Raw genomic sequence first — 12,056 nt, 5'->3', positions numbered from 1 at the left:
AGTGTTCTTTTACTTGTCAGTGTAAATTGACAAATTTTTAATTTATGGAATGCTTAGGGTTACTTCTTTTTAATGAATAGGAAAACTCGATGTAAAATTTAGCAAATCACTCCTGGATAGGTAGTCAATGACAGGTTACAAAAATGCTACAGGCTTTAATTGAAGGAAAAAAGTAATTTAGAGATACTTCAGTGCTGGGGTCTAATTCTAATTCCAATTAATAACTAATTGACCTAATATCCTGTTTTACTAGGTGGGCCCATTTAGTTACCTAGTTTCTCATTTGTATATGGAAATGTCCTCGATATATGATTTTGAGAAGACTTAGCAGATAAAACATCAGTGAACACCAAATCTTTCCATGCTTAAGTTAAAGGCACAACCATCACGTTACCTCTCTAGGAATAAACAATCAATCGAAGTTATAGGAAACCCTCCAAACCCACATTGCTTTTAAAAAAGAACAAGAACGATGACTTATCTTGCATCTCATAACAAGATAAACACTAGCTCGTTTTATTGTAGGCAGGCCTCTTCAAGACTCTGTCCAGTTGAAGTCTTGAAGTTCGTATCTAAATTTGTGTCTACTCACTCCTGGCTCGTGGACCGGTCAGTGGAGTTTGGAGCTATTTAATTTTCCTCCTGTCTGCTTTCCGGAAAGCACCCACAGGTGTCTACGCCTGGGAGTGGGCCTGGGCTAGGATTCCAGCAAACTCTCAGGTTGGTGTCATTTGCTCTCAGGAAGCGCCAGGCCACAGCGGGCAGAAATCATTTGATAACTTAATCTGGGTGTGAGGAAGAGTCGCTGAGGCCTGTGTACTCTAGTGATAAACGGAAGCATCTGGGTGAGTCAAGCAAAGGATGTGGTATCTTTTAAAACTAATATAAACGAATAAAGCCTAAACAAGAGCTTACAAAGAAGGACACCCCCTGCCAAAACGTGGGAGGTGACTGGTGCCTGGAGGGGAGATCACCGCGTGGTTAAGATCTGGAGGTTCCAGAGCTTCTCTTGGGTAGAATTCTCTGGCTGGGAGAACAGTGGAGGTAGGAGTTGATTTTCCTACAGCCCAGGACCAGCCCTTGGACCCTCCCCCTTCCTATAATTAACTCAACGCGCGTCCTGCCAGTCGGGACCGGTGGCGCCCCTGGACCCTCCCCTCCTCTCGCCCTAGGCGGAGAAGGAGAGGCTCCAGGGTGGGAGGTAGAGCCCGGGCCACACCAGCCCCCGAGCGGTCTCCAATCCTGACACGGTGCGGGGGGCGCGGGTTCGGGCCCCGCATGACGTGGGCGCCACTGCGGGAGGGGCAGTCCGGGGAGCTCTGGCCGCCTTATTAGCGCCCCGCGGGTCGCCAGCAGCCAGCAGACTGCCGCGCTGCGAGCAACAGGAGCCGGCGAGCGGCCCACTCCTCCCACCTCCTCCGCCTGCCTCCTCCTCCTCCCTTTCGCTCCTCCCGCCCCCACCTCTGCGTGTGCGGCGGAGTCGCCCTCTCCCTGCCTCTTTCTCCCGCTCCCGCTCGCTCGTCTCTCTCGCTAATACTTCCCCCTGCTGTGCTCGGGGCAACCCAAGCATTCTCCGCGCTAACCTTAGGGACCAATGGTGCTCGAAAAGCCTCGAAAAAGCTGCTTTGGGCAGAGATAGTTGGAAAGCCCCTCGTCCCTTCCCCCTCTCCCGGGCTTAGCCTGTGCCCGCTTGCAGCACCTTCTCGCTCCTGCAAACTCTGTTTGGGAGGACGGGGTGAGAAGGTGAAGTGGAAAAAACTGCAGAGCAGAGGGGGCCAGTCTCAGAGCTCAAATTTCATTTTCATTGAAGCAAAGCACAGAAGAGCATTTTTTTCTATTTTGCATTTTTTTCCTTTTCCTTTTTTTCTTAAAGAAACTTATTTTGGGGGGGGGGGGTGGTTTGCTCTGGGCATTTGCTTTGCCCAGTAGTTGGAAAGTGAACTCGACTCGTGATGGTTCTCCTGTCACTTTGGTTGATAGCAGCCGCTCTGGTAGAGGTTAGGACTTCAGCTGATGGACAAGTAAGTGGAAAATAATAACAATAAAAAACTCAAACCCAACCTTTTCCCGAAAAGTTCCTCCCCTCTCTACCCTCCTCTCTTTCCTCCTTCTCCTCCCAGCCTTCCCTGTTATCTTTTGCGTTCAGGAACGGTGTTTTGAGGGCTGGGCGCAGCGTGCGGGCTTTTGGGGGTGGAGGGTTGAGTTGCACTGGAGGTTATGACGCCCACTCCGGGAGCCCAGTCTTGTCACACCTAGGGCTTCACCAGTCTGCGACATTCGTAACAATTCCTAGTGACAAACCGCAGCCAGTTCCCATCCTCGCCGGGCCATCTGGGCTTCCCCTTTCTGGAGGGCGGTCTGGGCGCTTGAATGAAGTTCTGGACGCTGGGTCCGGGATCCCAGCGCTCTGGCTGCTGCCGCCAGAGTCGGGTTCCTGGAGCTTTCTCTTCTCCGAACTGACTCACGGTTTTTTCGGGCAGCCGGAGGCGGGGGTTTCAGGAAGTCCTTGGGCCGGACAGGGAGAGCTCCAGTAGACACGTGTCCTGGGAGTACCACGGCCGGGCTAGGGTTTGACAGTTGGGGAGGGGGGCTGGAGACGTTTCCTGCCCTGCGTTTTCCTGGGCAGAGGCTGCAGGCGCCGGCCGCCTTCTCCCCTCCCCCTCTGCACAACTCCTCCTCTTTTTAAAGCTAAATTGAGTGCAGCTCTGTTTCTTTTCGGCCCTGCCCCCAACCCTTTGGAGGCTCAAGGTGAAGCCCGATGCTCTCAGAAGAGTCCTTGAGAAGGCTCCGCCAGGGGAGCTGTTTGTAGTAAATCATATCAGCACTTGGTCGATGGGACTTTGGGTACAGAATTTCTGTTAGTTTTCGTAGCCTCTCCGGTCGGCCTGGTCTGATCGACCACAGGGTAAAAAGTAGAAAATTGTCTAGTTGATTCCTGACCTTAAATCTGATTAATCAGGCCCCCTGTTAGGTGTATTTTGGCCTGTTAAATTCATACTTTCTTTTCTAATCCAGACCCAGTACGAGTTTTCAGAAGAGAGCATTGAGAGTCTGTATGTATTTTTGCTGGCTTCATAAGTGTTAAATTAAAATGAAAAGGGGCAAACAACTCCCTTCCCCAACTTGTTATGGAATTGGCTCATGGAACCTTCTACAAACCAAGGTGCAGGCTTTAGGCACCAATCCCAGTCTCTAGCATCTCCTGATTAGTTAGCTCTTGGAAAGCATTAATGGTAGAAATGAAACTCACAAGGTGATAAGATGAAACCCAGTAACTTTCTTTTTCTTGCTTTCCCCCTCCTTTCCAGGCTGGTAATGAAGAAATGGTGCAAATAGGTAAGCTTTGTTCTCAGATGCCATTCTTATCTTAAGTTGAAAGTAAGGGAATGAAGTGAGCTAAGCAAAATATTGTTTCTGAAATGTTTCCCACTGGTGGTTAAAAAAAATAATCTGTAGTCCGGAAACATTTCTGTTCTTCTCTTCCTCTTTCTGGAGGAAGGTCCCACTTTCCTGGGGCTAAATTATAGTGAGGTAAAAATTCTCCTGCAGTTGGACATTTCAAGCATCAGTTTATTACTGTCTTTCTACAAGCCACTGATATGTACTTGGAAGATGATGGAGGGGCTGGAAGATTATATGGAGATGAATGAAATAAAATCATCAACTTCTGTAGCATTTAGGAGGAGCACATTTGAGTACCACAGAAGGCAAGAATGCTACATAGAAGAGAACAATGAAGTACAGAGCATGGAAATTTTTCTCTTACAATCTTTCCTGCTTTGGGTAAATCCTCTGATGACTTCTATTATTCAATCTGCTTTAAAATAATTATCTCCTAATGTGAAAGATACTGTTAGGCCTTTTGCTAATATCTAAAATCCCAGTACTCTCCTGATGATGTGGAGATTCTTAGTCCCATTTTATGGGTGAGGAGACTGAGATTCAGAGAGTGTGACTTGCAACAGGTCACTCAGAAGTCCATGGTCTTTCTTGAAGCTGTTTAGAGTAATGTATTTGTTGTGAATGCAGAGACTGAAAGTTATCTGGCAAGAAGCCAGGCTACATTCAAAGTCTTTTCATACACATTTTACTTGGATTACTTTAAAAGATAATTTTTCTTTTTGGCAGAGTATTAGTCTCTGTCAATTCTGTATTTGTCAGGTGATATTGTAAAGCTGTCTTTTAGAAGAAAAGTTTTTATTACTGCTGCTGCAAACATAGTTACAAGTCATTGGCCGTTTATTAAATGCCCGGCACAGTGTTGATTGTTTCATGTATTATGTCAACTGATTCCCACAGCCACACTATGAGATGGGGATACTATTGTGCCTATGTTAGAGATGAGGAAAATGAAGCTTGAGAGGTTGCATAGCTACCTGTTATAGTACACAGTGGAGATTCACACTTGTTAACTAAGAAACCCAAGAGCTAGGCCCAGAGATGTGTATATGTAGCCTGTAATATATGAGCATGTATCAAAATGCTCCTTCCTACTCGGTGCTTAGCATTGTTGGATGTATTTCCCAAGCTTAGACCTCGATGGCAAGAGGAGAACAGTGGAGAGGAAAGGCACTGAGAACTGCCCTAAAAATACAGTGTTGATGAACAGATACTTGTCATTCGTAGTTGATAACATTCAGCCATCAATCCTTATCTTTTTAAAGCATTTTTTTTAACCAACTCTTAAGTAGGGAGAAAAAAGTTGTCTTATTTTCAATTACTTAAATATTTGATTACTTACACGTCCCAACTTTTCAATATGCAAATTAAAAAGATGTCTTAAGATCACCCATTCCACCAAAAAATTTCATAAAATATATAGCTTTGATTAGAATTTTAAGATAGAATTAGGATGCTCTCATATAAGAGGCCCTGGATTGAACCGAAGTTTGGTTCAGTTGTTTCGCTAATGTAAATTACTATGGTAGCCCTTTCAAAGGGAAGAAAATAGTACAGGTGTCCTTAAATTTGGCAGAAGAGAGATAAGTCAGTATGAAAGAGAGGAGGCGGAGCCCTCTTAGGGTGTAGTGCTGAAGATTTACTTGTTCCCATATTCATCTGTTTTATGGGAGTTCTCTCTTTTATTATTACCATTCTTATTTATCGTTTTCAAGTTGAATGAAGAGAAGAACAGATTGAATAAAATAGATTTTGGCCCACAGGTCTTGTGATAGCAAAAGTATAACTATCATTTCACTTTGGTTTATGTATCATATGTAAGAAAATCTTATGTACAGTAATTAGTTTTGCTCCCCTGTTCCCATGTGTAAAGGCACTCCTACACTGCTAACCTGGAGATTTGGTGAAATGCACTCCTGAACACGTTACTTTTTTTTTTTTCTATTAACTGATTTAGAAGTAGTTTTATATAACTACCTGGGGACGTGTTATTTGATCAAAGATACATTAGGAAAGACAAATAATGTTTGTAGATTTTATTTATTTATTTTATTGCTCAACAAATTGGCTAGAAAATAAATTTTATGGCCCTGAATAATTTCTAAATAATTTAATGTTTCAGGAAGGGTTAAATATAAATAAGTAATAAACCACAAGTTGTTAAGAAACTAAATTTTAAAAATACTTTCTACTGAAATGTAGTATAGATGTAGGAGGGTGCATATAAGTGTACTTTGCTGATTTTTCACAAAGTGAATGCTCCTGTGCAGTCAGCAACTGGATCAATAAGTTGAACATTACTGGAACCCCTGTACGTCCCTCATGCCAACTGCCAAGCATTCTCCCATTATGAAAGGTGACTGCTCTCCTGACTTCTAACAGGATAAATTGATTGTGTCAGTTTTTCATGCTCTTTATAACTAGAGTCACAGGATATGTACTTCTTAGTATTTAACTTAGAAGGTCAATTTTCAAAAATATACCTTATATGCTTCAACCCTTTAGACTAGGAAGGCTTTTATTTAGGTAAAGAGAAGGCAGTTTGTGATAGGGACAGGTCAGGATATGTATAGCTATGTCACCAATATAGTGTCTCATGCAGGATATTGCCTCCTTCCTTCTCTCTTCAGCCAGTGGAATAATACCTTCTTGGTATGTGGGAAAATAGGATTCACCCTAGAAAAAATGGGTAAATAGGTTTTGAACCCTGACCTAGTTGTGTGCCTCTTTGTCGACCAGACAGGAACTGCCTCTCTAACCACCTACCTATACCCATACATACATATATATCTGTGTGTTTGAGTATGTTCCTGTATATATGTGTAAGTATGTTTCATGAGATCATTGACATACTTCTAGGGCGTATCAAGGAGCACTGTCATTTCTGACTCAGAGTATGGCCTTGGTAGGATGCCTGAGGTAATTGTGGGAAACTGGTGTGGCTGGTCCAATTGGGTAAGGAGGCTTGCTCAATGACACATGTGGCTTAGGAAATAATCATAGTTCTGTAGAAATTGGAAAATCTGAAAAAGAATTCTCTGAGTCCTTTTGTTTCATAAGCCACCACTGAGATTGCTTGAGTATCATTTGAGGAAAAAGCATTGTGATCCTTTAGTGTTAAGCTGTCTTCCCTTTCCCGACCCCACTTGGAATTGGGGCATATCTTCCATCTCCTGATTCCTCTTGGAATTGGGGCATCTGTCCTATTTCTGTTCCCCAGTTGCAAATTCCATTACATCCCAATCTTAAAAAAATAAAGTTGCTAATCTTATTCTCTCAGATATCTAGTTTACTAAGAGATAATTTTTCACAACATTTTCTTTTCAGGTTTTAGTTTGTAAGGTTTAGTGTGAGTCACTTACCTAGTTACTGACCACTAAGCATTGTCACTAGATTAACCCTCATGAGAGCAAAGACTTTGTTTTGTTCCAGTTGTATCTCTAGTACATAAAACATTGCTTGGTAGCTTGTGGGTCCTCAAATATTGGTTATACAATGAATATATCTAGCAAGCAGGATATTATTATATTAAGGTTTATCTATGTTCTGAATTTCCTTGAATGCTCTTGTTTTGTGCCTTTCTCCAGGCTGAATTGGTCCCTAAGAAAATGAAGATGGTGACAATGGCTATACAATTATTATTCAATGTTATCAAGGCCTCTTGGGACTCCTCTTCCACCCCACAAAGCACAGGGACCTAGGCCTATCATTTTTTGTAATAAGTATTTGGTAAATTGAATTGAATTCTATGTGCAGTTTTGGAATGCCAACTAATTTTTTTTTTTTTTTAACTACAGCCTACTTGGGATCATTTGCCCTATTGCTGGCATCAGGAAAGATAAGCTAAGCTAAGATTAAAATCTGTCAATCCAATTTGCCAGCAGCAGTACTAGAAAGTGTGGTGAAGGAGGTTTAAGGGGATCCTTTGTAAAATGTAGAATTTTAGCTACTCAAGCCATTATTCTTTCTTGTAACTAAAGGTAATGGAGTTGGCTTTACTGATTTATCTTTTGTCCCTCCATTGAGCATGATTATGGTTAATGTTAACTGCTTCAAGATTCTTAGGTGAAAATTTTATTAAGTGCAGCATGCTATGTATCACCATTATGACAACTTAGTGTTGTTGTTTAGCTGAAATATTTCTTACCCATGCTTTCACTGCTTTTCCTTGTTATTGTACCAAATAATTATAATATTGCTCAGAAATGTTAGAAAACCCTCAAGGTCGCCTCTGCTTCCAGGACGATGATCTTAAAACATTCTTTACTTTGAGTAGCCAACCCAGATTATCTTGGAAATCCATTAGGGACCATTCCAAATTGCCTGGTAAAATCATGAGTAATTTTGATATGAAGAGTTGGGTTATTGTGCTTGGAAAGGATATATTGACAATGATGACTTCAATGGAACTTTAATGCTTCTTTAAAGAGGATTGCTATTATCAGAATTTTGAGAATCTTCTCTTTAGTGTTCCCGTAGTAGAGATCAAATTTTATTCCTAAACTATACTACTTTTATTATTATAAGTTGTTGAATTTTTTCTTTTTAATTAGTCAGTGTTTTCCCAGATTGTTGATGTCTTACCAGTGCCCACTGTAATTCTTTAATTTTTCTGGATTCTTAAGATTTTTGAAAATCATTCCAGTTCCCAAACTGGTGTTATAATTTAGCGTGTTCTTATTCAGACTTCTTTCAATATACACACTGTATTTTTTGTATAACTGTTTTTGTTTTGTTTAATGTTTTAGTACAATTTTTCAACATAATTACAAACTCCTTCTGAACTTCATTTTAATCTCATCATACTAATAAACTCTAATTTGTATAATCATTTTCCTAACAGTATTTATTTTTCCATGATAGTGAATATTGCCACACAGTGTTGTGTATGTATATGTCATTGCCTGCATTTCAAGTGACTACTTTAGGAGAGAGCCCCACAAATTGGTTACTGAGTAAAAACAAATTCACATGATACATTTTGACAAATGGCTTTTGAACAAGTCTGTATGATCTGAACTCCTACTAGCAACTTAGGAAAGTATTGATTTTTAAAATTTCACTTTAGAATTATTTCTGTCTTTCTTCTTTTTGATATCTGAATATAATTTTTAAATATTTGGTTATGCAATCTGAAAGATGCAGCGAGTTCGTAATTTTTCTAACTCTGAAGTACCCAGTAAATATGAATAATCATATTATACAAATGTTTTTGTAATTTTATTAGTACTACAAGAAGACTCATCAACCTCATACAGTGCAATCTGAGAGTTGTATATTTCTGAAAATGGACAGTGAAGCATGGGAAGTTTCCTAGCATAGCAACCTCTGTTCCCACACATAATTTATACCTCCTGATTTTCCAAAGAAGTTTACATGACTTTGCTGACCAACTGTAAATCCCTAGGAGAAATTTTGTGGTAAAATGTCAGTCTCTTGTTTATGAAAATGATTGCCACAAATTCAGCATGATGAATCTTCATGGAATTTAGAACAAATTGTGAGCAGCATGAAAAGGTATATCTTGCTCTTGAGGTGACTGGTAAAACAAAAATAGTCATTAGGAAACTTGTAGCAAGTAAAACAGGATTAAATATATGATTCCTCAGATACTGTGGTCTTAGATAGTAAATCGCATTTCCAACAATTTTTCTTCATATTTAGTAAGTATATTTTTATTTAGATATGCAAACAAAAAGAATGATTGATGACATTATTCATGAGTTCCAGTTCTCTTTCCTTTACGTGTAAGAACTTCTCTCTTTCACATGTAAAGTTCATTTTTTTCTTTCTTTTTTTTTTTGAGACAGGGTCTCGCTCTGTAACAGAAGCTGGAGTGCAGTGATGCAGTCATGGCTCACTGCAGCCTTGATCTCCCCAGCTCAGGCGATCCTCCTGCCTCAGCCTCCCGAGTAGCTGGGACTACACTGGCCCCATTTCTTTTTTCTTTTCTTTTTTTTTGAGACAGAGTCTCACTCTGTTGCTCAGGCTGGAGTGCAGTGGCACAATCTCAGCTCCCTGCAACCTCCGCCTTCTGGGTTCAAGCAATTATCTGCCTCAGCCTCCCGAGTAGCTGGGACTACACTGGCCCCATTTCTTTTTTCTTTTCTTTTTTTTTGAGACAGAGTCTCACTCTGTTGCTCAGGCTGGAGTGCAGTGGCACAATCTCAGCTCCCTGCAACCTCCGCCTTCTGGGTTCAAGCAATTCTCTGCCTCAGCCTCCCGAGTAGCTGGGACTACAGGTGCATACTACCACGCCGGCTAATTTTTGTATTTTTAGTAGAGACAAGAGTTTCACCATCTTGGCCAGCTGGTCCTGAACTCCTGACCTTGTGATCCACCTGCCTCAGCTTCCCAAAGTGCTGGGATTACAGTGTTAGCCACCGTGCCTGGCCCTGGCCCCATTTCTTAATCTAAAATCTAAATCTATATATCCAGGAGAGGACCTGTTAATATTCGTATTTCCTCTATCAAGTGGTCAGGAGCACAGACACTGTTGACTGAGTAGTTTAAAATCCTAACTCCACCACTTTCTAGCTGGTAACCTTAACCTCTCAAAGTGTTACTTTCTTGTGTGTAACATATGCATAATACTACATTTTAGAAAAAAAATTAATTTTAATTTTAAGTTCCAGGGTACACGTGCAGGACACGCAGGTTTGTTACATAGGTAAACGTGTGTCATGGTGGTTTGCTGCACCTATCAACCTATCACCTAGGTATTAAGCTCAGCATGTATTAGCTATTTTTCCTAGTGCTCTCTTCTCCTCCACCCCACCTCTCAATGGGCCCCAGTGTGTGTTGCTCCCCACCCTGTGTCCATGTGTTCTCATTGTTCAGCTCCCACTTATGAGTGAGAACATGTGGTGCTTGGTTTTCTGTTCCTGAGTTAGTTTGCTGAGGATAATGGCTTCCAGCTCCATCCATGTTCCTGCAAAGGGCATGATCTTGTTTGTCTTTATGGCTGCATAGTATTCCATGGTGTATATATATATATATATATATATATATGTATCACATTTTCTTTATCTAGTCTATCATTGATTGGCGTTTGGGTTGATTCCATGTCTTTGCTATTGTGAATATTGCTGCAATGAACATTTTTGCTGTGTAGAAACTCTTTAGTTTAATTAGATCCCATTTGTCAATTTTTGCTTTTGTTGAAATTGCTTTCAGTGATTTTGTTATGAAATCTTTGTCCGTGCCTATGTCCTGAATGATATTGCCTAGATTTTTCTTTTAGGGTTTTTATAGGTTTTTTATTTTTAATAGTTTTGGGTTTTACATTTAAGTCTTTAATCCATCTTGAGTTAATTTTTAAATAAGGTGTAAGTAAGGGATCCAGTTTCAATTTTCTGCATATGACTAGCCAGTTCTCCCAACACCACTTATTAAATAGGGGATCCTTTCTCTATTGGTTGTTTTTGTCAGGTTTAAGGTTGTAGATGTGCAGTGTTATTTCTGAGTTCTCTGTTCTGTTCCACTGGCTTGTGTGTATGTTTTCGTATCAGTACCAGGCTGTTTGGGTTATTGTAGCCTTGTAGTATAGTTTGAAGTCAGGTAGTTTGATGCCTCCAGCTTTGTTCTTTTTGTTTAGGACTGTCTTGGCTATATGAGCTCTTTTTTGGTTCCATATGAATTTTAAAATAGTTTTTTTTAAATTCTGTGAATTATGTCAATGGTAGTTTAATGGGAATAGCATTGAATCCATAAATTACTTTGCCATAGTCTCGTGAAAATACTACTATTTACTTCATAGTGTTCATAAAATGCTGCTATGTTGTAAACAAGATAGAATCATAACTATTGTTATTAGTGTGTCTTTGACTTGTGCTGTTTCTTTTTCTTTTTTCTCTTTTTTTAAAAAAACTTTTACTCAAAGAGAGGTATTTCGTTCTAATCCCTACATTTTAGGTAGGTCTGCCTATCACCATGAATTTCCAGGAACTTTAATTTCCTGTGCCATGGACTTGTAAACTGTCCAGCCAGTCAGCTCATCATGTGACAGCTCTTTGAGAGTTCTGTTTTCATGTATTATCTTCATGTTTGTATCTCAATGTAGTATTGTTTAATTAATTGTAATATAGCAGTAGAGAGAGGGAGTTGAGAAAGGAATGGTGCAAAACCAGTTATTCCATATGGATTCCATGCCAACTATATTTTATGTTTACCAGATACAATTCTTTTACTTCTTACACGTTATTTTGTTGGAATTCCCTTCATTCCAGTTTGCTAACAGAAGTCATGTAGAAGTCATGACTCCTTTGGATGCGAGTGACAGGAACCCAGTTCACACAGGTTAAGGAAAACAAAATTGATGAGGTTTCAAAGTCAGGTATAGTTGGATCTAGAGTTCAAATAATACTGTCATGGACTCTCTCTCTTTCTCTTATTCCCTCTTTCTCTTTTTCCTTGTATCTTTCTCATTTTTCCTCTGTATTGGTTTTATTTCTCTTTCAGAGTAGGATTGGTTCACCTCGCCCTATATCTCCCACAAGTTGTGGCAAAGACTGTTGCTGTCATCTCCAGGCTGTCGTTCTACCTTTCACCCCAGAAGACAGACACCTCTTTTTTGACAGCTCCAGTACATTTCCTGGTAGAGATTTTATTGGCTACTTGATTTAGTTATAAGCTTGAATCATTCACTGTGGTCAGGG

General features: G+C 40.4%; 1 protein-coding gene across 3 annotated transcripts in view; it reads left to right on the top strand.

Annotated features, from left to right (window-relative positions):
- ADAMTS3 (ADAM metallopeptidase with thrombospondin type 1 motif 3) overlaps positions 1-12,056 on the top strand; it is a 356,812-nt gene that overhangs the window by 76,767 nt on the left and 267,989 nt on the right. Inside the window, exons 1-2 of one of the 3 annotated variants that reach the window (XM_054554041.2) lie at positions 1,169-2,021; positions 3,309-3,336. In XM_054554041.2, the coding sequence (XP_054410016.1) occupies positions 1,953-2,021; positions 3,309-3,336 (97 nt within the window). In that variant the 5' untranslated portion in view covers positions 1,169-1,952. Of the gene's footprint in view, positions 1-1,168; positions 2,022-3,308; positions 3,337-12,056 lie in introns of those variants that run through there. The other 2 variants (XM_024246584.3, XM_054554042.2) reach the window with 2 other exon arrangements.

Source organism: Pongo abelii, chromosome 3, assembly GCF_028885655.2.
Source record: "Pongo abelii isolate AG06213 chromosome 3, NHGRI_mPonAbe1-v2.0_pri, whole genome shotgun sequence".
NCBI classification, from domain to species: domain Eukaryota; kingdom Metazoa; phylum Chordata; class Mammalia; order Primates; family Hominidae; genus Pongo; species Pongo abelii.
This window is presented reverse-complemented; position numbering and strand designations above follow the sequence as displayed.